The sequence below is a fragment of the Neofelis nebulosa genome, chromosome 8 (genome assembly GCF_028018385.1).
Source record: "Neofelis nebulosa isolate mNeoNeb1 chromosome 8, mNeoNeb1.pri, whole genome shotgun sequence".
Lineage (NCBI taxonomy): Eukaryota > Metazoa > Chordata > Mammalia > Carnivora > Felidae > Neofelis > Neofelis nebulosa.
Genome location: NC_080789.1, coordinates 97393989 through 97421381, shown reverse-complemented (window position 1 = coordinate 97421381; position 27393 = coordinate 97393989). Strand labels below are relative to the sequence as shown.

Below are 27393 nucleotides of genomic sequence, written 5' to 3'. Positions count from 1 at the left end.
TCCCTCCCTGCGGTCTCTACATCTACTCTCTGCCTGGATTCTTCTCCCTAGATATTCAAATGGTTACTGCTCTCCTACCTCACGAAACCATTTTCATATTCTCTCATTATTTAGAGACCTCCCCGTTTGAAATAAAGGTGCCTCCGGCAATTACGCCAATCCTTATCCCTTTCTCGTGTTTTTTTCTTTTACAATATTTATTGCCACCTGACATTCTATTTCACGTTTACGTATTGGTTTATTCCCTGTATCGCTAAAATGCAAGCTCGTGGAGATTAGAATCTCTTGTTGGTTTGTTCCCTCCCAGCCATTAGAATAGTGCTTGGCACAAACCTGGGGCTCCAAATGTACCTGATGTAAAGGATCCGTAATTTGTGCAGTGTATCTAAGAAGTAATTGCATAGCACTGATTGACATAGTGTAACATTTCTCAACTTGAAGGCACCATATTCCCCTGCGGGAAGAAATCTGTAATGCGGTTGGAAAGAGCCCCTCTTCCTCTCTTCTGAAAGACCTACAAACATACAACACAGCGGTTGGGTGTTGAAAACCTCGGGCTGGGAGTTCAAGGTTAGAACTACCCATTCCTTCATTTATATAAAGAAAACTGTTAACCTAAATGCCATCAGGTCACCTCAATGAAGATTACTCAAGAGGTAAAGTACCAAACAAAGCATGCCTACTGCCAAACCCCAACGTGAACTTGTTCATTCCCGGCTGTACATTCAAGGAGGAATCTCACGATCTCAAGCTCATTGCCTACATTTACCAAATGGCACTAACGCACCTTTCCATTTGGCAGAGTTTACTATTACATGAGTCAAGTGGGGGGAAGACAAAACATATGCCAACACAGGAAAACGTACTCCAATTATACATCATTTCCTTTCAAGGGTAAAAATTTTATTTTTGAGGAACTCCATACTGCACATTTTTAGCAAGTCACGTAGGAAAGCAAAAATGTTATCCTCCCCTCATCCTAGAAATAAATAAGAAGGGCATAAAATTTCTTTTTAAATCACGACACTTGGAAGTTTAGCACCAGCATCCAAAATGAACAAAAAAGGGGGGAAAAAAAAGCATTTACTATATATTTCAGATTTCTTTGGTTGGGGTTCTCCCCATGTGGTATTAATATTTCTTCTTTGAATTCATATTACCAAAACAGTAAAAACCAGGAAAAAAAATATAAACCTAGTGGTTGCTGAAACTGGGGAGGTTGCTCTCTTGTCTTGTGTGCAGGCATTCCCGGATCTCAGCTGGCTAGGAAACTTGGCTGACATTTTCCTTTCATAGTTGTCTGTTTCATAAAGAATAGTAAACGTTCTAATGTCCACATCTTGGTCATGACTCTTCCACATTATTGCTTGCATGTCTCTTTGGTGTTGGTAAGGTCACGGTCTGCTCTGTGCTTTCTTTTTCTAATGGTCATTAATTTCCTTAGGTCACCTGGAAAAAAAAATGAAACCAAACTCAGAGTGACAAAATGACCAAGAGTTTAAGAATAAAAAGGCAAAAAGTATGCTTTTCATGTAATTCAAGAGACAGTGTTTCAGAAGGTCTACACATAATCTATTCTCACATCTACAGATCTGTAACCCTACACATTTAATACAACATTTGTGTAAACCAGAACATTCAGTACATAGTAAAAATTTTATAGAATTATATGAAAGCGGGTGTCTGAGGGGCTCAATCGGTTAGGCATCTGACTCTTGACTTCGGCTCAGGTCATGATGTCACAGTTCATGAGACTGAGCCCCGAATCAGGCTAACAGCGCAGAGCCTGCTTGGGATTCTCTCTCTCACCCTCTCTCTCCACCCCTCCCCTGCTCATGTGCACTCTCTCTCTAACATTTCTTTTAAAATTATATAAAAGAAAATTACCATCAGGACGCCTTTTCAAATAAATGATACTACGGCATCCATAATTCTTCATAATTATTTTGGTGGTTGCACAATATCTCCTAACGTGAACAAACCCAACACTGAGCCACTTCCCAACGTTAGACAAGTTATAAATAGTACAAATATTTGTTGCCCTGTACTTTGGATTATTACCTTAGAAGCAATACCCAGAAATAACATTACTAAGTAGAAGGTTATAGCCAAATGACTGATACATAATTCTAAGTCAGTTAATGCAAGCAAATTTAAATAGGGAGTTTATTTCTATGATACTGTCCACACAACCTAGAGATAAAACTGAATATTCCCAGCACAGCAAATGTCTACCTGATGGAAGGCTGTGAGTTTTACAGCCTCTTTTAACTAAAAGCGTATTTTTTATTTAATGCAAAGGACAACAACCAAAAAATATTCAAAAATTTAAGCCCCAGGAGTTAGTAGGTGAAAAACCCAGAAAGAAAACAACTATGGCTTATAAATTCCTTTAGGAGTGGCTCTACAATTGGGTCAGTCTAGTTCTATTTCTACCTCTATACTGAAAGTTTCCAAGATCTTTACCAAGAAAACAGAAACGCGGGAAACATCAATAAAGACAAGCTAACCTTTACGGGGAGGTTATGCTTCACCACGCCCTGATTAAGCACCTTACACATGTTATCTCACTAAATCTTTGCAACAACACTTGGTGAGTAAGTCTAGTTGGTATCCCTGTTTTACCAGCAGCAGACATTGCTGGGGCAGAGAATAAACAAACTGCTCAGTATCACCCAGCAAATGAGTAGTGGCTCCCGCACTGAGTACATAAACCTCTTGGCTCTCGCTCATTATACTGCACGGCCTCAAAATCAATTGCGTTAGTTATCAAAGGGAGAAGGGAAGGAAAAAAATACTCTAGTTTATTCTGTAGATCAGTCTCCTGTTCAAACTGGCCACTAGGTGTCACAAAAGTAAAACTTTCAAAAGTTAAGAGGTATTAATATTAAAAATGATGTCTAGAGAAAAAAAAATGACCATCAATAACTGTCAAATGCTTATGCCCCCCAAAACCTAGCAAAGTAAGGTCAAATCCCATATTTAACCACTAAAACTGCTCTTTCTCCGGAGTCCTAAAGGAGATGACGGCTGATCCAGATGAACCACAGAACTGGCTCAGACTGAAATCAACAATACTTAAAATATCAGGGGCTCCTGGGTGACTCAGTGGGTTAAGCGTCCGACTCACGTCATTAAGCTCAGGTCATGATCTCATGGCTCGTGAGTTCGAGGCCCGTGCCAGGCTCTGTGCCGACAGCTCAGAGCCTGGAGCCTGCTTTGGTTTCTGTGTCTGCCTCTTTCTTTCCCCTTCTCTCGCTCATGCTGATTCTCTCTCTCAAAAATGAATAAACATTAAAAAAAAAAAAAAAAAAAAAAAAATCAACTCAAGGCCCGGGCTGCCCGAGCTCTTACCTGCTGATGGTGAAGGTGCCTGGGGAGCCTGGTGTTACTCAGCACTGCTCTGCTCGGTGGCTGGAGCGGGGTTCTCAGATGGCGCTTCACCTGCCTTGGTCTAAATAAGACACGAAACAAAACCACAGTCCGGAAATTAATCGACCCAGGTGACAATGGAAAGTTCAAGACTAAAAGGTCTCAAAAGTTAGGATCTTCCTGCTTATGAAGGTAAATCACTCTGCAAAATTAACTATTCGTAGTGGGAGTGAAAATTTAGTGTCAGAGAAGAATGGCCAATAAATGGCAATTAAACACCACCACTCTCCGCAACAAAGTCTCTGATACACAATTGCTTTTAATACTTGCTTAGAGAGAGCTTCCTCTCTGTACATGCTGTCCTACGTTCGGAGAGCCTTCAACATTTTAATTCTGAATCTCCATTAGTATGCATAATCCTTTCAGAGAATAACTAGTTGAACTCAAATGTTTGTTTATGTTATGTATAGGGCATTCTTTCTCCATAATATATAGATGCATAGATCTTAACTAAAATATTAAAAATATTATATTACCTTTCATATACAGATTATATATAGAATACCTATAAATGCTATATACATATTACCTTAATATATAAACATTTATATGATTTGTAAATATAAATACATATGTAATATAATGATAACATAAAATGTTATATGATTGCCAGTTGGCAGGTTATCAAACCGCACTTAGGAAGGAATACTAAATAAAGTTTGACGTGATTTAGGACGATGTGGCAACATCCCCTTCCGGCTGGTTGGATTTACCTCTTTGCCATCTTGTGAAGGAGCATTAGGAGGACGGGGGCGACGCCTGTAGTTGTATGGGCGCCGGTATCCACGGCGAGCAGATGGCTGGTTTGAACCATTGGCCGCTTGTTGGTTCTCTTTATCTTCAGCCTCTCCAACAGCTGGGGCAGGTCGGGGGCGAGGAGGGCCTCTAGAGAAAAGAATGCAAAAGAAAAGACAACAGTGCAACAGGACAGGGGGCCACAAGAATAATCTTTATTTTTGAAGGTTAAAAAGTCAAGTGATCGGTATTTATTGCTAGAATACACAGGCTTGGGGCGCCTGGGTGGCTCAGTCGGTTAAGCCTCCCTATTTTGGCTCAGGTCATGATCTCACGGTTCGTGGGTTCGAGCCCCATATCAGGTTCTGTGCTGACGGCTCAGAGCCTGGAGCCTGCTTAGGATTCTGTGTCTCCCTCTTTCTCTGCCCCTCCCCCGCTCACACTTTTTCTTTCAAAAATAAACATTAAACAAACAAAAGAAAAAGAATTATACACAGGCTACTGCAGCAAATGGAGCAGAGATTTTGTGGAAAAAACCCTATTTTTCCACCATTCTCCCTCTTCACCTGAATACCTATTTGTAGTGAATAAACATACTCTGGACACATATCATGGTCCTGCCAGGCACTTGATAGGCACAGATAGTTAAAATTATAAAAGAAGAGTGGCTCCTGGTACCTGCCCTCCATGAACTGAGTTTAGTGGAGCCTGGAGGGATTAAACACGGAAGGAACTCTAACATAACTTTGTGCCAGAGTCTGTGCTGGTATGTTTTTGGGTTAAACATTTAATTTCAACGCTAATTCTGTACATTGGATTTCTAGTGAGAAAAATCAAGAGGTGTTGAGAGGTTAAGTATTTGGTTGGACAGTAGAGAAATGCTGCTTTTTACAGGTCGAAAAAAGTCAAATGTAACTTTCCCAAGATCACACAGCCAGGGATTGACCGGGCTGGAACCACTGTCTCCTTTCTGTTTTTGTTAAGGCACTTCTGTGAAACCTCTTATTTTGGAAGTTCTTAGTATTTAATCGTTAAGAGTCATTATGTCTACAACTGGAATGAATCCTGTGAGGGAAAAGGACACAGACTGGCGTAAATCCTTTCCCAAAATAATATATTCTCCTTTCAATAAACCCATGTTGCCAAACCTCCAGGTCGTATAAATATCGATCAGGAGTGAAGGTCTACTTTCTTCACTTACATCAAGCACCAGGAAAAGGAACAGGAAGGCTTATGATACAAAGAGCTTTAAAAGGTTCTGAGGGAGTCGAGCTCAATTCAGTTTTCACAAGGCATGAAACACAAAAACCTACTCCTTCACTAATATGAATACCATTGGTGGTGTAGTAACAGTATCTAATATTTACTGAGGGCTTACTATATATATATCAGGTACTGTTAGCTTAGATTCGTTAGTACTTTTAAAAACTGTAAAATATTCCTTAATGTCCATTTTTATAGACCTGGTAAGTAAGTCTTAAGAGTCCAGGAACCTCCCAAAGGAGACACAGCTACTAACTTCAAGGTGGGAACATATACACAATTTGATCTGTAGCCTGACTTAATCCCCAGACTGCCTTCGTGATGGGACTATTCAGTACCCCACACGCTGGCTGGCACTCACTTCCTCCTTTCTCTGGCACAGCCACTGAACAACAACCCATCAATTAATTTTCTGTTTGTTTCATTCAATAGAACAAAAAAATTAAGTATTCATCTATATCATATCACAGCTAACCATACAAACCAATGGTTTTGCACAAGGATACCAAAATATTTTGTTAAATAGGGGGGACATGTCCCATGGCCGTTGGAAAACACACTGCAGAGTCCCTCTAATCCTTAGACCTCCAGTCGAAGCAGCCACTTCTTCCAATGGATCTTCCAATAATAGATCCATACAACAGGCCCCCAACAGTCTCATCCATTATGCTGTCTCTCTCAAGTCCTTCAACTGGCTGTTAGGGAACAATGTCACATACCTCCGGTACCTTGGGCGGTAAGTTGGGTGTCGATGAACCGGTCCCTGAAGTTGTGTTCCCTCTGGGACTCCCTCCTTCATCTCTCCAATTTCACCAGCCTACAAGAAGGCAGTCAGAGCTGAAAGTCAATGTCATACGACCAGACAGAAGAGACACAGAGCACACAGTTGCATTCAGATTTTTTTAAAAATTTTTTTTAATGTTTCCTTATTTTTGAGAGAGACAGAGAGTGAGTGGGGGAGGGGCAGAGGATGAGGGAGGCACAGAATCCAAAGCAGGCTCCAGGCTCTGAGCTGTTAGCGCAGAGCTCTACGCGGGGCTCGAACCCACGAACCATGAGACCATGACCTGAGCCGAAGTCGGACACTTAGACGACTGAACCACCCAGGTGTCCCATCAGATTTTTTTTTTTTAAGTAAAAAGTAAAATGCTTCATAATAAAGCCGAGAACCCTCAACTTTAACAGTGAACTATTCAATGATTTAGATCTTTGTGAATGATAGGAAAGAAAAACTTATTTCTACTACAACAGACTTTTGTGTATCACAGAGCTCTTAGTCTTATTTGATAATACTAATTTAAACACTTTGAAATGTTCCATTCATCTCTTACCATGAAAAAGAAGAAAAAAGGACCCATTATTATAAAAGAAAAGAGAATGAGGGGCGCTTGGGTGGCTCAGTCAGTTAGGCGTCTGACTTTGGCTCAGGTCATAATCTCGCGGTCTGTGGGTTCGAGCCCCGCATCAGGCTCTGTGCTGACGTCTCAGAGCTTGGAGCTGCTTCGGATTCTGTGTCTCGCTCTCTCTCTCTGCCCCTCCCCTGCTCATGCTCTGTCTCTCTGTCTCAAAAATAAATACAACATTAAAAAAAAGGGGGGGGGGCGCCTGGGTGGCTCAGTCGGCTGGGCGTCCGACCTCAGCTCAGGTCATGATCTCATGGTTCGTGGGTTCGAGCCCTGCGTCGCACTCTGTGCTGACAGCTCAGAGCCTGGAGCCTGCTTCGGATTCTGTGTCTCCCTCTCTCTCTGACCCTCCCCCGTTCATGCTCTGTCTCTGTCTCAAAAATAAATAAACGTTAAAAAAAAAATTTTTTTTTAAATAAAAAAAAAGAAAGAAAGAGAATGATATGCTACATTTGAGCAATGAGAATCTCTTCCCCCTTTCAAACTCAGATCCACTAATTCTATGAACAGGGTATCCCTTCAACCATTAATGGTTTCTACATTTAAACGTTTTCCCACACCTCTTAACACCTTCGCTTCTGACTGCTTCCTTCCGTCTCTTTGCATTTAATTATAATCTTTTAAAAAACAAAATCATACTTCCTTGATGATAAACTTCTTTCAAACTGGGGGTACAAAATTTATTTACTGTGCAACTTCCAAAGGAAAAGACAACTAAAAACAAACAAGAAAACCCACCAGACATCTCCAAAATTCTTTATAATACAGACACATCTTAACCTTTTTTTCTCAACACTAACATCCTTTACTTCTCCATGTTACACCAGGAAAAGAAAAGCCATCAGCAAAGGATTTCCACATTCTTTCACTCTCAAATCTACCCACCTACGTGTTTGCTGTCATTTTCTTCTCTCTCCTAACCCTGGGTAAGTGGTCTATGCTCATATCCAAAGCCAACCCCTCTCTCACCTCCTAGAACACTTAAACTCTCTCTCCCTCCTCCCCTTCACTGTATACTTTCCCCCCCTTCTCTACTCCATCATTTCCATCCAGGTGCATAAACATGCTGAAAGGGCACCCATCTTTTGCAATTCTTACAATATAATCACAAACTTAAAAAACAGTTGGAAGTACAAGATCTAATCCTCAGGCCCAGTTCAAGTATCACCAGTTGTCCCAGTAATGTCCCTGATGGCCAAGACCCATTCAGAACCATGCCTTGAATTTAACTCTTTGCCTGAAACAGTTCTTCGACATTTCCTTGGCTTTCGTGACCTTGACGCTGTTAAAAATTAGAGGCCAGTTATTTTATACGCTATCCTTCAGTTTGGGGGTTGTTTGGTGTTTCCTCATGATTTAGCTCCTGTGTATCTGGCAGGGAAGCCATAAAAGTCACACCGCACCCTTCGCATCACATCCCGTTGGGCGGCAGATGGTTTCAATTTGTGCCGTTACTGACAACATTCAAGTTCAGAAGTAGTTAAGGTAGTATCTGGCAAGCCTACTCTGCTGTACGTTTACTCTTCTCCTCTTTGTAATTAGTGAGGATTTGGAGCAGTACATTCAGAGTGTGTAAATGTTTCATTCCTCATCAAGTTCTCAATATATCCATTTATGTATTTATATCTGCATAGACTCATGGTTTTCTATTTTATTCAATGAGTTATAATCTGTTACTATCATTACTGGCCAATGGGAACCCTTTCAAACTGGCTCCTGTCCCTCTGACATGTCTCCAACATTCTTTGAGTACTTTCTTGCGTTTTGGCACAACAAGATGTTCTGGGCTCATATTGTACTTTCTCTGGCCCAGCTCTGAAATCAGCCACTTCTCCAAGAGAGCTTCTTTTTATTGGAGAATGGTATTTAGAAACAAAACACTGGAGGACAGGTATGCTCAATGTTATTAAGGAGTCACTGATTTCAGGCCATTTCTGGAGACAGAAATAAGGAACACACATACACAAATACATATATGTACACACACAGCATGAGTTCCACATATATAAACGTGGGTATATGTGTGTGCACGTAGAGCATACTTGATCTGTCCACCTATAACGGCTTTCACAAAGTTGTTGGTGAAGAGAGGGCTTGGGAGGCCAGGAGAGAACTCACTACATCTCAAAACCAAACAAAAACAAAAACCCTGCTCTGACCCCACAGCCTCCTCCCAGCTACTGCCCCATTTGAGTTCCTTTACAGACAGACGAAAGGAAAACCACCACCACTAACTAACCACCACAGAAACCTCCTCAAAGGAGAATAGGAGACCTCTTCTCCCTCTCTTGAACTCATGCTATTCAGACTTGCCCTTACCGGACCACTAACTCCCAAGTTACCAACAACAGGAATCCACTCGCAGTCTAACTCCCTCCTCTCCTCCTCAGTACTTGACACAGCATCTCCTTCTGGAAATATGTTCTCCCTATCTGCTCCTTCTCATCATCCCAGACTCTTCATCTTCCTCATCTTGGAGGAAGCTGGTGTGCCCAGGACTCAGTCCTAGGATCAGTGTTCCACCTACACCCACTTTGGAGTTCATCCCATCCTGCGCCAGACCTTTCAAACTCGCACCTGGTCCCGTCTCCCCTCCTCAGGCTCCCTTCGGCCTCTGTCCCTGCCCTTCCCTCAGCCATTCGTGGCTTCTCCCAGGAGCTAAAAGACTCGCTCCCTCACTTCACGTAGGCCTCTTCTCAAACATGAGCCCAAAGACTTTGTAGCCACCTTATCTAAAATTACACCTTCCTAACTCGAGCCACATATTCCCTCTTGGCTGCGTTTTATTTTTCTGCCTACTTACTTCACATCTCCACTCAGAGGTAAAATTTAACGTGGGGGGGGGGGGTGGTGGGGGGGGGCAGAGGGGGAGGGAAGATCTCCAGATGGTTTTCACCTTTCCCCTAAACCCAACCTTTATTGTTTTCCCGTATTTGCTTAAATCAAAAACCACAGGGGTATCTTTTACGCCTCACACCACACATTCACTCCATCATCAGATGCCGTCACGTCTAGGTTTAAAATATTGCCAGAATGTGACCACTCAGCACACCCCCACTGCTAGTACTCTCATTCACGGCAGGACCATCTCCGCACAGGGGATTATAGCAGCCGGTCTCTCCCACGTCCACTGCTGCCTCCTGTGGTCTAGCTTCCATAAATAGTCCGATGGGCTCCTAAATATGTGTCTTCCCTGTTGAGATCCCTTCACTGGCTTCTCATCACATTTGGAGTAGGTCAGCAGTCCTTATCAGTCTACCAGACATGCTCTATCTGCTCTAAGACATCGCCCTAATCTCACGTCCTACCCCCCTCGGCCTCGCCCACACTGTCCCCACAGGAGCCTCCCTTTAGTTCTCTGAACAGGCCAAGCTGCTGCTTCCTCAGGAACCTTGATCCACAAAAAGCAGACAGGAAAAGCAATTAGCATGTGTGAAGGGCTAGAGTTTACTAGAACTGTGGAACGGGAAGAGCATTAGCAGAGGCTGAGTTTGAATCCAGTTCTACAACTTTCTGCTGCAGGACCTTAGGTACAAGTTGCCCATTTTTTAGAATATGCAAATCTCTTCATTTGTGACAACACCAACAAAAATATGGAAACCACTGCCAATTTCATAAAGCTACAGGGAAGACTGAACGAGAACGGATTTCAAACGTCTGCCACTTTGTCAGTGCCAAATAATTCATGCTCCCTTTTCTCTATCATACAGTTCTTTTCTCAGAGACGGCAAAATATTGCTATTAGTTCAGTAACCGATTCGACTTAATTTCCAAGCGGAAATTAAATTCAAATTAAGCTAGATAGGTATTATCTTTGAAAAACCAGAAGTCGTGTGGTCACTGATGTATCATGCTATCATGTCCTTTGTACAGTGGGAAATTCTATTGGTCTGTATATTATCATTTTTTTCCCCTGTTGTGTCAGTTTTGGTTTTTATACAGTAAAAAATGTTTCCAAAGACTTTTCTATTTGACCTCAATATTTAACATCCTAGGGATCTCACTATACTTTTAAACCATTAGCCTAGCTATTATGGAAGAGAGTTTTAGGGATTTTCATTTGATGCTATTGATTGCCTTAAGCAGACTTCTTTAGTGTCTGAACATCCAAGCATGGGATGTATTAGAAAGATTCTAAAAATACTGAAGGAATCTAAGGACAGCTTTTATTTCATATATGGAATGGGTAAGATAGTCAGCTCAAGTTAAAACAACTCCATGCGATTATCAGAATAAGCACATGTGTTTCAAAACTAGTTTTCAACCAGCTTCTGCAAACGATGTTCTACATAGCACTGAAGAATCCCTTTGCTCTGAACCTTCAATTCCTAAGGTAAAATAAACTTTATTTTAAACCACATAGAAAAGAATCGTGTTCTCAAAAAAAGATACGTGCGGATGTGCAAAATACTAAGAAAGATTATTTCAGGAAAGTACTGCTAATGCCCTAAAAATAAATGTGTATTACAATCTCCCTGACTCTTCCTGTTCTCATTTCCTAGAAGCCCAGAGTGCTGCCCTAAAGAAACCTACTATGCCCCATGTACCCAGTCTCTCCATATATGCAAGTCTACTCGTTATTTTTAGCACATTCGTCAGGGACAGCTGTTAAAGAGTAGAAGAGAAATAACAAGAAGCAATGTAGAAAGAACATAGTCATGCATGATGGGATAAGAGATGGGTAGCAAAGAACAGACTGAACATAACGTTCAGTCAAAACACTTCGTGGAAAAACAGAAAACAAAAACCAAGGACACTAAGAGGAAAAAGTTATAGCTAGTGGTAACAAAAAATCACGTCCTATGCCAAGTTTTCCAAGTTTCTTGGGGAACTGCAGAGTTGTTACAATGTTTATCGATTATAGGTCAGGTTCACAATAGCTCTGTCAGTATTTTTCAGCAAAAAAGGAGAATAATAACTCATCAACAATCCCCATCTACAATAGCTTTTCTTACTAACACCATGTCATGCAAATTAAAAACTCTATAGATTTCCTCTATCCTAAGACACCGAGCTAAATATCTTCGCCTTTGATTTAATCACTATGACCCCATGGAAAAGGCACGTTATTATGCCCGTTCAATGGATGAGAATTAACTTAGTTTTTGCAAAAGCTCACAGACTCAAGTTGGCAGAGACAAGATTCAAATCCAAGTCTGCTGACTTCAGAGTTCAAAGTCTTAAAACGCATAACCACCTGTCTCTCTACTTTAAACTGTCCCCTGGTCCCCAGGGTGCCCAATTACGGGCATGGCTCCTGTGGTTATGCTTTTGAAAATGTCACTAGAATGGCTGCTCCGAAAGAACAGACTAAAGGCCTCGCCTCACAGCTTTTGGAGCATCAGGAAGCCACAAGCAAGGTCTGATTTCCAGCGGCTGGTGTTGGAGGAGGAGGAGGAGGAAGAGGAAGGACGGAGGGGTGAGGACGGCTGAAGAAAAGTCCCAGGTGCAATTTTACCTGCATTCTGTTGGGATGGGGAAAGACCCGTGAGCGACGGTCAAAGGTCTGTCCCACGTGGTAAGGCGGGAACCGCCTCCGGTACTGAGGGCGATACTGGGGGCGGCGCAGCTGACTCCGGGCCCCAGAGAACTGCCCGTCAGTGGCAGGGGGGTCAAATCCTTCACTGCTGCCGCTCCCTTCCTCCTCCTCCTCCCCAGCGTACTAGCAAGCAAAGAAACAGAGATTCAGAAGAAGTTTCAGCAAGGACAGAACCAAAGAATACTGCTCAGGATGAATATCACCAAAGGAAAAACAAAATCTCCCCCAAAGGGAATAATCCCTTCTATTATACGGACAAAATGCATTTAACCCAGGTTATTGTGTGATTACCTGGGATAAACTACATTAAGATTAAAGTAGATCTGGGCAGATAAAATATTAAGAAGCAGAAAAGCAAAAGCAATCAATCTATAATGAATCGACGAGTCATCTCATTAGAATTGGTGAATAACGGTGGGGCTGGGGAGGGTGTCTGGGTGGCTCAGTTGAGCGCCCTGCTCCTGACTTTGGCTCAGGTCATGATCCCAGAGTCCTGAGATTGAGCCCCACGTAAGTCTCTGTGCTGAGCGTGGAGCCTGCCTCACGTTCTCCCTCCCTTCCTCCCTCCCCCTCTTGTCTCTCTCTCCCTCTGTCCTCTCCCCAACGCATGCTCTCTCTCTCTCTCTCTCAAAAAAAGAATTGGTGAATCATCAGTTGAACAACCAAAGAAAACATGTGCAAGGTTGTTAACAGTTTAATAGCTCCAGCTAATGTGTGTCTCCCAACATCTGCCATCCAATGGGGCAGAGTCAGGGCAAAGCAAGAAAAAAAAACATTGTGTGGCATTAACAGTTTTGTCCTAAGAGTCCTACCTTCCTAGAGCCGTTCTCAAAGTGTGGCTGGGGTCTCCAAAAACCTTTCAGAGGTGGGGGGCGGGTACCCAGTTCAAACGATTCTTATAATGGTGCAAGGATACTATTTGCCCTTTCCACTCTTATTCTCTCATGGGTATACGGAGGCTCCAAACAGCCACAGGGACACAGAGCCTCTTAGCTGACTGAATGCAGAAGGAGATACGAAAGCCCAGCTGGCTTCTATTAAACCAAGTAGAGATCTGCAAAAATATGAAGCAACACCACTCTTCTCACTCAATTTAAAAACCTAGTTTTCAGGGGCGCCTAGGTGGCTCTGTCGGTTAAGTGTCTGACTTGAGCACAGGTCATGATCTCACGGTCCGTGGGTTTGAGCCCTGCACTGGGCTGTGCTGCTTCAGATCCTCTGTCCCTCTCTCTGCCCCTCCCTTGCTCTCTTTCTCTCAGAAACGAACGTTAAAAATATCAAAAAATAAATAAAAATAAAAGCCTAGTCCTCATTAAAAATGTTATTTATATTTATGTGTAATGAGCTTATTTACAATCAATTAAATATCTCTTAAATGTCTGCTCTAATTGCTAATAGATATAAACACACATAAAACTTCTGGGATCATCAATAATAATTAAACATATAAATGGGTCCAAAAACCAGTAAGTTTGAGAACCACTGACTTACAGCATGATTTTCTTTATAGGCTTTGGAATAAAGTTTTAATTGCACTTTTATAGTAGTAAGTAATAGACACAGGCAGTTTTTAAATATATGCCTTATTAACAAAGGAAACTACCGACCCCACATTTTTTCCTATATTTAAGCTACTATATATCACATACTAATATTTTATATAAAAATATAAATAGCCAAACATCCCTCAAAGAATTTATTTCAAATCTCACACTAAAGGATATAGATATGCGAATACAGAAGGCAGTCAAGGGAAGTAATTATAGTTTTCAAAAATGAATAAATTAAAAACTAATAAAATAATGACCCATTTCTTTTGGAGGTGAGGGTATTTAAGATTTAGAACACTCCAGAATCAGCCACATGGGCAACTAAATTCCCAAAAGGTGAAAGTTTCAGCTACCACCTCCAGTAATTTCAAAAAAATCCAGCCATTGTACACTTCATAAAACCTGTACCAGCTACAATCGACAACTACGTAACACATTAGCATAAAAAGTAAAAAAGAAACATTAGCATAGAAATCATACACCAAAATACTAAGTGTGAGACTGCATTATTCTTCTTGTTAGGCTATTCTCTATCTTTTTGAGTTTTATACAGCCAAATCTTTCATTAATTACCTTTCCAAATAGGAATAATGGCACCACCCTTGCCAAACATGCTCTTGAGAGATAGTCAATAAGCTGTCAGGATGTCAGGACATCCCAATAAAAAAAAAAACAAAAAACAAAAAACAAAATAAAAAAAACCCTTCATTTACACATACTTTCAGAATTTTGAAAGTTTCCTTTCTAAGTAGCTTTCACACGCAGGACTTTGCAATTTCCAGCTGAGGAGGAAAGTCTTTAAGGAAAAACTGCTAACGTTTTTCTACCGCTTTTACTTCTGAATTCACGTAATAATCAAAATACAGTTGCCCCTTGAACAACGAGAAGGTTAGGGGCACCAATGCTGTCAAAAACCCATGTGTTCAAACTCCCCCAAAACGTAACAACTAAAAGCCTACTGTTTCCTGGAAGCCTACTGACAACATACAGTCAATTAACACTTATTTTGTATGTTACGTGTATGATACACTGTATTCTTACAGCAAATTAAGCCACAGAAAAGACAATGTTATTCAGAAAATCATAAGGAAAATACATTTATATTCATGTACTGTATTTACCAAAAAACACCTGCTGTCAGTGGACCCACACAATTCAAACACGTGTTATTGAAGGGTCGACTGCCATCACAACCAGAGTTCTGTGAATCTGATGAACTTGGAAAAGTTAACATGCTATATAATAAATGCTACAGTAGCTCATTCCTACTCGCCACCTCCAGCACAGGTTTTTATTAACAATCAAACAGGAGGGATGCCTGGGTGGCTCAGTCGGTTAAGTGTCCGACTTCGGCTCAGGTCAGTCTGTGGGTTCTCGCAGTCTGTGGGTTCGAGCCCCACGTCGGGCTCTGTGCTGACAGCTCGGAGCCTGGAGCCTGTTTTGGATTCTTTGTCTCCCTCTTTCTCTGACCCTCCCTGTTCATGCTCTCTCTCTCTGTCTCAAAAATAAATAAATGTTAAAAAAAAACAAAAAACAAAAAACAATCAAACAGGATAAGGGGGGGCACCTGGATGGCTCGTCGGTTAAGCGTCCAACTCCGTTCAGGTCATGATCCCAGGGTCGTGGGATCCAGCCCCACCTTGGACTCCTCACGTTGGACTCTTCACTGAGTGTGGAGCCTGCTTAAGATTCTCTCTCCCTCTGCCCCGTCCCCACGCATGTGTGTGCTCTCTCAAAAATAAATAAACTTTAAAAAAAAAATCAGTAAGATAAGCAAAACACGGGTATGAAAAACACAAAACTAGATGAGGGGATGGGAAGATGGGTGAAATAGGTGATGGGGATGAAGGAGGGCACTTGTCACGATGAGCACAGGGTGATGTATGTATCTGTTGGATTACTAGATGACACACCTGAAACATGTTAATGTAACACCTATGTTAACTGACGGGAATCAAAATAGAAACTTAAAAAGAATAAAAATAAAATAGCAGTAAAATAAAAAAAAAAATACAGAAAGAAAAATAAGAGGTCATCAGGTAGCTGATAAAAAACCAATCTGGAGGGCGGGCAGGGGGTGGGGGGGGGCACCTGGGTGGCTCAGTTGGTTAAACATCCGACTCTTGATTTCAGCTCACATCATGATCTTACAATTCATGAGATCGAGCCCCATGTCAGGTTCTTCCCTGACAGGATGGAGCCTGCTTGGGATTTCTGTCTCCCTCTCTCTCTGCCCCTCCCCGACTCATTTGCATGTGTGCACACTCTCTCAAAAGTAAATAAATAAACATTAAAAAAAATCAACTTAGGCAGGGTGTGAAGATGACAGAATGAAGAGGGAAAGCATTAAGGTAAGTGGAAAGATATAAATCTATCAAAGCATAACAATAAATCATTCTCATTTTGCAGACTTTCTTTTCTGGTGGGATTGTTCAAAAGGTTTCCTCGGATGATACGCAAAGTCATAGTCTAGGGCTCACAAAGCATCTCGAGTCTTATTCTGTAAGTGTCAATCCCAAGTACTAATTCTAGAAACCTCAAAAAATGATTCAAATTTAACAGGCTCCTCATGACCACAAATGAATGGGATTCTTTTTGGGTGCCTTGAGTGTGCTTCAAACTGAGCCTTCTAAGTAAGCTCCAGACAGACCCGGTTGTAAACCCTTTCACCTGGATTGTTACCAATCTAGAGAACTAAAAATCTGGAGTATCACTTACTGCTTCTTTACTTTAAAATAATGGGAAAATGCTACGCTGAATAAACCAGCTACTTAATCGAGGTAAATTAATACTTCTGCGGTCAGTGCTGGGTTTTTTGCCTATTCCTGAGCTATCCCCCATTCTCCTTGCCAACCAAACACTTCTTTTCTTAGAGGTCAACAGTGCTCGTGCCAAGAGATGAACAGCTTTAGGCCAATCATGGAAATCCCGTTCCCCTTTGCCAGTGAATGCCACATGACCAGGTTCTGGCCAGATAAAAGAGCCAAATAAAGAGAAAGCCCTTTTGACGACCCTGGCACAGCCAATCTTAATTAAGCCCTTCCTCTTAAGAGATAGTTGTCTGTTACTTGCAGCCAAATACGTACAAACTGATACAACTTCTGAATGGCCAGTTTCCAAAGAGACCCGTGGCTATGGATGAATTCTGGGCACTACAAATTTTCCTTCCCAAACCAAATCATTCTGTGCCTCCGGGAGGAGATACATTTATCTGCTGCAGGTATGTATACTTCGTTTTACACGTGGGAACTCTTTCAGGCACTGAGACAACATACATTACGGGGAGGCCCACGGCGTCTGCCATAGTAGCCACGTCTGTAACGGCGCCGATCAGCAGCATAACGGCTCCCTTCCACGGGAACGCCATCCGGTCCAGTCACATTGGCTGCTTCTGCACCCTGAGAAAGAAGACAAACAAAGACGGCCTCAAAATCAAAAGAAGCTAACTCAACTAACCCCTTTCACCCCTGCCCCCCATAAAAAACCAGCCTGGGACAGTCAGAATGTTAAAGCTGGCAGAACGTACCCACAATTCCTACTGTGATCTCAAATACACACCCAAGTCTTAATAAGATCAGCAAGGTGCTTGGTGTCCTGATTATAAATGTAGTTTCTTTGCTCACACAACCTAAACTCTCCCTTCTTGTTTGGTTATGCTAAGTTCAAAAACGGTATGTACCTCTTTAAAGAACACACAGCGGTAAATGTAATGCGACTGTGAAAGAAGTAATGCTAGATCAGGAAGAATATTTCTCCATGGGAAAAAAAAATGAGATGTTATCTTCCTAGAACAACACTGAAACCTAGATTATTCTAAGAGGCACTAAGAGAACAGCTCTTCATGGGCTCAAGTGGCTCTGTCCAGCACTGAGCTATTGAGAGGGAAACTTCTTCCATCTCGGCAGCAACACAAGAGTCCTGGATTGAGTAAGACATCGTTTCCACAAATGTAGTGCTGCTTTAGACTGTCTTAGTATCCTTCAAACACACTCAGCGTTCTTATTCTCTTACGGACAAGGAGATAAAAGATAAAATAATGCTTCAAAAACATAAAAAAAAAATCAGACAAAAGAGATTCAAAAGAATATATTTCACATTCAACGTCTATTTGTAAAACCTCAAGTTCTGAAAACATATGAAGGTGAAATTAACCTGGCAATACAAAATTTTAAGAGTTGGATGGGATAACAGAGATCATTATAGGTCAGCATTTGCTGGTGGATGATTTGAAACTCCAGGTTTGCAACACAGCTGAGGGATCACATTAGTAAAGAAATCATTTAAGTTTCTGCATTAAATAAATGTGGAGCCTGGGTGGCTCAGTCGGTTAAGCATCCGACTCTTGATTTTGGCTCAGGTCATGATCTCTCTTTCTGCACTTTCATCGTGGAGCCTGCTTGGGATATTCCCTCCGCCTCTCCCCCCACCCCCCACCCCGCCCCACTCGTGCTCTTTCAAAATAAATAAATAAACTTTAAAAAAAGATATCTTTTTCCCCAAAGCAACGTTTATCTATTTGTAATTCTATAAGTGTTATGGGGCACCTGGCTGGCTCAGTCTGTGGAGCATTTGACTCTTGATCTCAGGGTCATGAGTTGGAGCCCCATGTTGGGTGCAGGGATTAAAAAAATACTATAAAATTTTAATCTACACTGGAATATACATTTGGTACCGAAATAAAATACATCCTTTAACTTTTAAAAAATTAGCTTCTCCCTCTATAACTAAATAGGGCTCTTCATCATTTATTAAGTGAGAAATTACAACCTCCTCTTATAATCAATCAAAGAACATTTATAGCGGTATTCAGTAATCAAAAATTTTCTACTTAAAAGTCACTTCTGTCAAAAATCCAAAATAATGTTAATTCATAAGGGGCTGCGAGACCACTCACTATGCAAGAAAACCGTGTGCTAGCACACTTCGATACCCAGCCACGACAGTCTCACCTTCTCCCCCTCAACCACATCAAACTCTACAGTTTCTCCATCTCCTACACTGCGCAGGTACTTCCGTGGGTTGTTCTTCTTGATGGCAGTCTGTCAAGAGAACAGAAAATTCTAAATGAAGAGTATGTCAATATTGGCCACAGATTTCATCTCGCAAGTTTACTGCATACGTTATTGTTTTTTGAAATTACTCTCCCACTCACCTGGATCTTCAAAACAGTAATAAAAACAAAATAAAACAAAAAAACACGGCAAAACTATGTTCCACATTTTCTTAATTTGTGGTATCCTTTGAAATTCATCTTGGTAGGTGGATTCAACAGGATGTGCAGTTACTACCCACCTCCGTTACAGCCTGATCATGAAATTGGAAATATTAGTTCCCTCAAGCTATCAGGCAGCTAAGATTTAGACTGTACCTCTATGGGTGAGGGGAAAGGGGGGATGCCTTCATGAAGTCCTGCTTAAACACACATATATTTTTTATTTTATTTTATTTTATTTTATTTTATTTATTTATTTATTTTTCTTTTTAGGTGGAGAAACTATCTACAGACAAGAGAATCTCAAAAAGAATTTTATTTTTTTTTTTTTTTTTAATTTTTTTTTTCAACGTTTTTTATTTATTTTTGGGACAGAGAGAGACAAAGCATGAACGGGGCAGGGGCAGAGAGAGAGGGAGACACAGAATCAGAAACAGGCTCCAGGCTCCGAGCCATCAGCCCAGAGCCTGACGCGGGGCTCGAACTCACAGACCGCGAGATCGTGACCTGGCTGAAGTCGGACACTTAACCGACTGCGCCACCCAGGCGCCCCTCAAAAAGAATTTTAAAAGAAGCAAAGGAGAGGAGGGATGATGAAGACTAGAGAAAAGGAATTTTAAAATGCCAGGGGGGATAAATACACCTGATGGAACACACAAAATTACCTCAGGAACGAAACATTACTGATAATCATAATCTGGCCTCTTTTCCCCCTTCCTCCATTTTATGGAGAAGGAAAACAATGAAGCTGGTAAGGGATTTTGCTGAAGACATAAAGATACAGCCTGCATGGGTTGGGGGGGGGCGGGTAGGCAGGGTGGGTAGGGGGAATCCATATCCCTGCACTGTATCCACATGATATTTATCCAATACTTTCCCCATCACACCATTCATATCTCACTCATCCCTGCACATTCTGTGATAATACATTAAAAGTTTAATGGAGATGTTCTGCTGCATGAAACACCCGCACCTCAGTATCTGCATATGAAAAGGCCTCCCCTTTTCGGTCAGTGGCGGGGAGAATAATTCCTGCAAAGAATTTCCATTTCTTTAGCTGGTATCTCTAAATAGTTAAAGGGGCTCTGAGTTTCTATGGAACTAGGTCAACCTTATTTTATAAAGCGATTAGGCATGTGTAATCCAGCCCTTCCCTTACTCTGAGTGGGAGGGAGGAGGGAAAAAGAGGAGCCAATGCCACAGAGACCTCACCCACGGAGGAAGAAAGGCGGCTCAAGGCAGGATATCTGCGAGCAGTTAGCACATTCAGCCATTCCAAAAACAGCCCCTCCCTGCCGGCTCGTTCCCTTTTTCCTGTTCAACGGGGCAGGCCTCAACACATGGAGGTGACTCACCACGCAACCTCATGGGGGCTGGAATCAGGTCACAGACTTGCAGGCTAATGATGCTGGCCATCAGGACACAAACTTGTGAGGTCCCTATAATGTAGCTGCCAAACACAGACTGCTTAACCCCAAAGGTCTACCTGTTAACCTCTAGGTATGAGAAGAAACACTTTCTTTCAGTCTGTTTTAACTTTAAAGGTCACTGGGTCTCAACAACAACAACAACAAATCTCAAATTATCTAGGCACAACTGAAATACATCCAGTCAAGCAGAAACGTAAACAGCAGAAACCACAATAGAGAGCTTAATCTTAGATATTACTCTCCCCAGTCACCACTCCCACCCCAATTCGCCCACGACCCAAAACAGAAGGAAACAAAACCAAAGAAAACCAGATGCTGCTTCACAGAGCCCTGCAGGTAGGTACTGGTCTTAGTACCTGACTCTGTATTTTCCTGTTACACACTAAGCTCCCCACAGATATGAGACAATTGGCTGGAAATTAAATAAATATACAAAAAGAACAACGAGGGCAGGCGTCTCTTCTTTTAACCTGTATTGTAAAACAAGTCCAGGCTGCATAATGAAATAAAGAGCATCCTAGGCCAGGAATGTAAAGAAAGACAAAGACATCAGTAGCCAAGAAGCCCATGGTTCCCATATTTTACCCATCTCCTACATCTCCGAATCCAAAGGGATGTGGACCTTTTGACCCGGACATGTGCTAACCATGCCTCATTTTTACAGGAGTGAGGATTATCCTGGGCATTGGGGAGTTTTCTCATGTCCTGGCTACACACACCCTAACCATCTGCTTTGCTGCGCTATTTACTTCAAGTCAGAGCCACTCGGGGAGAAGAGCTTTAACCAACACCCATCCAGGCAAAAGCCACATCAGTTCCAGCCAAACACGGAAGGGGAACCACAAGATCAGGAAAATAAGATGGTAACACGGGAACAGAGTTCTGCTAAGGAGTCAAAGGCTTTAAAAATTAGCAACTGGTCTGAGTATTACTTCGTTCGACTGCAAAAATAAAAGGCTAAAATGATGAGACAGAAGAGTTTATCTGCCGATCTTAAAATGTGCAAGTGTGCTCTCTTGCCAGAATAAAACCATGCAAAGAGTTTAGAGTAGAATGATGGTTTACAGGACTTCATCTTGGAAAAGGGACACGAGCAGGTCAAAGACACCCGTCTCTTCACACAGCAAATGTAGCATTTATTATCCCTCTTACCTGATGTACAAACACATCTTCTTTGGTGTCATTTCTGTTAGAAGACAAAAAAGTTCACAAATGAAAGTACTAGATATGGGGAAAAACTTAAAAGAACAGATGTTTTATGAGTTTAGATCCCAAGACCTCAAAAAGGCAACATAACATCTTTGTTTCTCCTCAACCTAGAAGCCCAGAATCGGTCCCTGATAAAAACTTCCAAACCTGCAAGATCCCTGTCATACTCCTCCATATTACCACAGTGCTTAGATCCAAGTGTACAGAATCTACAGAAACATCCCTTCCCTCTCATCGCCTCCTAAATCACGTGGAATGTAATCAGAGCCCGAGATTTCCTTCCCAGTAAAAAGCAAAGCAAGACAGTAAAAGGACAGGGCACAGCTGTGAACTAGGCTCTCCTTACACTGAAACCTAAAACAGCACCCTCCCCACCACCCTGCCCTAACTCACCCCACCCCCCCACCAAATCAGTTAAGGAAGAAATTAAGGAATTTTTAAGGGGGGGGCGGGCGGTGCGGGCAAAGCGAATGACTGTATCACGTAAAAACATCACCAGACTGCCAACAGTCTACAGCTGCGTTCTCCTTCCTATAGGGTTAGAAGCTACCGTCGTTTAAAGAAAACACTACACTTTCTACGCAGGACTTGGGCCAGACCTGGGTTACAGATCTAGCTCAATTACTCACTAGTTGTGTGACCCTGGGAAAGTTGCTTAACCAGTCTAAGACTCCATTTCTCCATCTGTGAAATTACAGATAGGGTCTCAATTGTCCTAAGGCCCTTCCCATGTCTCTTTTATCTCCCTCACCTTCAATTTTCTTTTAATGACTGGATGTTTAAAAACATGTCATTTATCCATACTCTGGAAGTGTATTTTAATTAATATTTAATAACCACTAGCTTAGAAAGGAGAATGGTCACAGTGCTTACAAATCTTAAAACTTACTCCAGCCATCAACTGAAAACAAAATGAACAAAAAAACTTACATAAGCCATTTAAAAAGTCTGGTCAAGGATCTATAAACTGCTGGTGCCACAAAGCAAGCATGCATTTAAAACATGTACGGAGATACAAGCACGTACCGATTTATGAATCCATATCCATTTCTGACGTTGAACCATTTAACAGTGCCAAGGACTTTGGTGGCTAAAATAAGATTAAGCAGATAAATTAGTATCTGACCTACAAAGAGATAAAGCTCATATCGCTAAGGTCTTGATAGCATTATATAAAGCCTAAACATACCGGAGGAAACCATTAAAGGCTTAATTCTAAAATATATTAGGAAAAGAAAATGGAGCAAGGGAAGACACCATAGGAAAATGCTTTCCAGAAGCCTACAGCTTTCTTCCTCGTTAAACGTTTCAGTACAGTCATAAGGAGTGGTCGGAAAGTCTATACATTTCTGCAATAACTCAAATTGAAAGACATCACGGAAAAAACAAACAACGTTCTTTACGATTAAAGTTTTCGCATGGAAAAGTTTTGCCGGTGCCAAAGAAGGGTCTAATGAAATGAGAATGTAGGCAGACGAACAAGGTCAAGTACCAATGACCCTAACACATCACTTTTGCACTTTGAGATTGGGCAAACTTTAGTAAGTGAAATAGTAGCTCCCTGTTACTAGCTAATCTACAAAGACGTAAAGTAGCTTGTCCAGCCGCCAGATGGGGGCCTATCAGAGGAGTCAAGAGTAATAATAGAACTGAGGCTGTCTCAACCCGTTCTGTACTCACCACCCCAAGACAGGAGGTAACAGGCCTTTCCAAACCATAGTGATGAATTTGGGCTTCTGTTTCATTGTTTACCCTGCTCCCTGCAGTTGGGGAGAATCAAACTCATCCTTTTTTGGGTTTTGTTTTTGTTTTTACAAAATCTCCCTCTTTAACTTGAATGTCTCTACTTTCCATCGCTGAGTAGGGCCCTTTCTGTACCATGCCAGACTTCAACAGAATTGAAGAGAAGGAATCTAAATGAACAGGATGGTCCTGGAACTTGTACTTTGTACATTCATATTTATGTCAGCCGTCGAGTATGATTTGAGAAGACTCCTTTGAATCACTTGTGAATGTCAAATTCAGAACCTCTAGGAAATGCCTATGTCTAAATTCAGGAAATGCATAAAGCGATTATCAAGACTCAATAAAACGGGAAATCTGACAATACAGTACCTAACAACAACAACAAAAAAAAACGCTTAGAAGAGAATGAAAGCAACAGCATTAACTGTTACTAGGGCTGCTTCTCTATGAGATACAAACTTTATAACTTCCAAGGATAAACAATGAGGATTCAGTTTTCAAATTTAAGACTAAAATAGTAATTAGGACTCGTTTTGTTGTGGACAGAGCCAGTTCTGAGTTTCGCTATATTGATATGCTTAAGGAAGTATTTTAGCTCTCTTTGTAAAAAGAAAAAAAAAAAAAAAGGAAAGAAAAGAAAAAAAAAAAAAAACCCAGCTGTATCTATGCCTCCAAAGTCATTCAGAGCCCATCACTGACTGAGCAATCTCCAGCTCTAATTCCAAGTGAGAAAGATCTTTCCAACAAAGAGACTGAACCTTTGGAATGTTCGCTTTTAAACCATTTAATTAGAAATTTGAAGGTCAAGGAAGAAAAAAAAAATTTATGTTTTAGATCTAAATGTACACACAGAAGAGGCCCATTTTTGATAAACCATAGGCTTTTACGTCACACTTTTAAGTTATTTCAAGTGATAGAGTTTTTGTGCCTCCTGTCATTTGCCCCAAAATTAATGACCTAGGACAATATAAAGACAGGAACTCTTTTAAAGGAATAATCTTGATTAGAAAGGCAACACTAACAGAACAGCAAAAAAAAGATGAAAAATGGTTTTCAAGTCTAACTTCAAACCAGGCTGAAGGCTATTTTGACTCCTCAGTGTAGATTTTTAAATTTTCCTAATTCCACCAACACTCCCAACAATTTCACAGGGTCAAACACATTCATGCACACTTCTTGCTTTAAAACCATACCCTCACGTCACATACACAAGGAGGAAGGGGGGACAGAGGAAGACCATATGGCTTCCATAATGTTTATTAGAAGGAAAGTTTTCTTTCACCCGGGGAAACCACTTTCTCCGGCCTACGGCTATCCACTGAGGCTAAGGACTGTTTGTAGGAACTCAAATGGAAGACTCCAAAACCAGAATTCCATTTCAGTCAGCACTGTGCCTGGCACATTTTAGGCACCCCTGTGTTTGCCTGGCAGAGGGAAGGAGATGGCAGGACACTCTGGGCAGGGACAGCCAGTGTTGAAATGTCATGTAGAAGGCCATCCTTCATTTTAAGAGTTGGGAGTTACAGCAGAAAGATACAAGACCTCCAGACTCATCACCTGGGATGCGGGAGAGGCTTAATAGCAGTTGGTGGTTAAGAGAACTAATTTCTCTGTTCCTTTCATCTTTCAAGATGCCTGCTTTAGTTTAAAATCCAGCAGTTCAGTTGAGATCCAGAAGGGTACAAGGATCAAGGGAAAACCTGCAAAAGTTCCTGTCCACAAAATAAGTTACCGTTAAGAGTATATCTTAACTCTGCTTTGGAAAACGGGAGGCTGTCTCTCTCACTCTGTACAGAAGTGCTCCCAGAAACATTTGTTGGAAACAATAATCAGAATACTGACTAGACTGAAGTACCCCTTTAGTCCAGCAAAATAAGAGCAAGTTGTGGGGTTTTTTTTTGTTTTTTTGTAATTACTATTATTTATTTTTTCTGGGAGAGAGAGAGAGAGAGAGAGAGAGAGAGAGAGAGAGAGCGTGCGCGCGCGTGCGCAGGGGAGGGGCAGAGAGAGAGGGAGAGAGAAAGAATCCCAAGCAGGTTCCAGGCTGTCAGCGCAGAGGAGGGCAAGTTTCTCTCTTAACCTACACAGGTTAGTTTTAGCATGCCCCTCCCCAGCAACTGAGAAAAAGCCCCGGAAAAAAAAAAAAAAAAAAAAAAAACAAGGAAACCGGCCTCTCAAGGTAGGGAACATGGAACTGTTGTATTACACGCTCTTCACATTATTCGCTTTTCTTCCCACGAAATTGGGCAGGCAAGGCTCAGACAGATCAAACCCGCCCCGCCCCAAACACTGGAAATGTCTCCGAAGCATCCGACACCATCTCTTAACTTTCCTGTTTAAAAGAGCGACTGACATAGACACGCACCCTTTGGAGGGTTTCTTCACCACCCACCTGCTTCATAAACCTGCTTAAGGCCTCACAGGGCGTTCCAGAAGGGCTGAAAACGCTGAAGTAAGACGACGAAGCCAACAAGGACCACAGAAAACCATTCGAAGGCTCTGCCCGCACAAACCTGAACGAGACCTCTTCCCACCTGCTCTGCTAAGTTACAAGTCCCAAGATAAGGGTGTTCTGAACAAACGTCATACCCACGCTATCGACCAAGTTTTTTCAGCTGCTGCACCGAGCGCGTTCCCACAGTCCGGGAAGAAGAATACGCGTGAGCGATTGGTGAGCGCAGCAGTGGGCACAGGGAGGGAGGAGGACGTGGGACCGAGACCCAAGTTTCCCGGAGAGGATTGCAACACCCCTTCGCCGGCATGTGGCCGACAGAAGCATGGCGTCTTTCCCGTGCCCATGTGGGAAGGGCGTCAGGGACAGACACCTGAGCCTTCTCAGCAAGAAGCCTTTCCACCTTGCCCTGCCCGTCCCCCGGCCCCCACTTACCCCGTCCCCCCCCCCGGGGGAAATCCTCCCCTCACCCCCGATCCCCAGCGAGGGCTCCACGGTGCCCGTCCCACGTGTCTGTCCCTCCCCTCCATCCACGGCCATCCCTGCCCTGCGTCCTCGCTCCCAGACCGCCGCTCCTTTCCTCTTTGGACCGAGGTAGCCCCCCCACTACGGGAAGGTGCCACAATGCCTGCGCCTAAGGTGACAAAAGTCAAGACCCCAGCTCGCCGGCCCGGGACCGGGAGAGGCGCGCACCGGGCGGGGAGGAGCGCAGGGCGGCGCGCGCGCACCCGGGAGCCCCACAGGGCGGGCGGGCTGGGGACCCCCTGCTGTCACTCCGGCGCCCCCGGTGGGAAACGCGGCGGGCGCTGCCCGCACGTGCCCGGCCGCCCGCCCCACTCGGAGCGGTCCCCACCCTCCGGCGCCTGACTCACCGAGAACTTTTTTCTCCGCGTCTTCACTGCCGGCGGGGGCTGAAGAGGCGGGGGCCGCGGTGCCCGTGGCTGCGGGGGCCGCGTCCCCACCGGGGTTTCCTGCGACGAGGGCGGCGGGCGCCGGGGCCGCGGCCTGGGGCGCGCCGCTGCCCACCGGGCTCTTGGGCGCGGGGTCCTGGGGGGCCGCGGCGGCCGCCTCCGCCGGAGCCTGCGGGAGGGTGGTGCTGGTGGAGGTGGTGGTGGTGGCCTCGCCCGCCTCGCTCATGCCGCCTCCTCTGCTCTCACTCGGGCACCTCGGTGGCGGTTGGTCGGCGGTTGGCGCGGCTGGAGGTCGCGGCGGCCGGGGCTCGCTCTCTGGGAGGCCGGTGGCGGCTCTCGCGGCGCAGGCGGCGGCGGCCGAGGTGGGGTCTCGCGGCGGAGGCGGCTCGAGCTCTCGGGCTGCGCGCTCGCTCTTGGGCTCCTCGCTCGATCTTACTGCCCCAAAAATGGCCCCGCACAAGTTTTTCTAGGCGGCGCACCGGCCGGGGAGGGAAGAGGGTGGGGAAAGTTG

General features: G+C 43.1%; 1 protein-coding gene across 2 annotated transcripts; it reads right to left on the bottom strand.

Annotated features, from left to right (window-relative positions):
* Positions 1-881: 881 nt before the first annotated feature.
* On the bottom strand, positions 882-27342 carry YBX3 (Y-box binding protein 3). 2 transcript variants are annotated; one of them, XM_058743666.1, is made up of 10 exons: positions 26844-27342; positions 22800-22863; positions 21717-21750; positions 18872-18961; positions 17198-17320; positions 12292-12495; positions 6150-6247; positions 4146-4317; positions 3355-3454; positions 882-1449 (listed from the first exon to the last, which is right to left on the bottom strand). In XM_058743666.1, the coding sequence occupies exons 1-9, from the start codon at positions 27106-27108 to the stop codon at positions 3389-3391; spliced, it is 1116 nt and encodes a 371-aa protein (XP_058599649.1). In that variant the 5' UTR covers positions 27109-27342; the 3' UTR covers positions 882-1449; positions 3355-3388. The 2 variants fall into 2 exon arrangements, with proteins under 2 accessions (XP_058599649.1, XP_058599650.1); XM_058743667.1 differs by lacking the exon at positions 12292-12495 and having other exon boundaries at positions 26844-27339.
* Positions 27343-27393: the final 51 nt, after the last annotated feature.

What these genes read in the sequence shown, in the direction of transcription:
- YBX3 (XM_058743666.1), bottom strand. Translation starts at nt 27,108, where the DNA reads ATGAGCGAGGCGGGCGAGGCCACCACCACCACCTCCACCAGCACCACC. An exon ending in GGATATGGATTCATAAATCG is followed by an intron (nt 21,751 to 22,799) that starts GTACGTGCTTGT and finishes GTCTTCTAACAG; the next exon opens with AAATGACACCAAAGAAGATG. An exon ending in GCCGTGGGCCTCCCCGTAAT is followed by an intron (nt 12,496 to 17,197) that starts GTATGTTGTCTC and finishes TTTGCTTGCTAG; the next exon opens with TACGCTGGGGAGGAGGAGGA.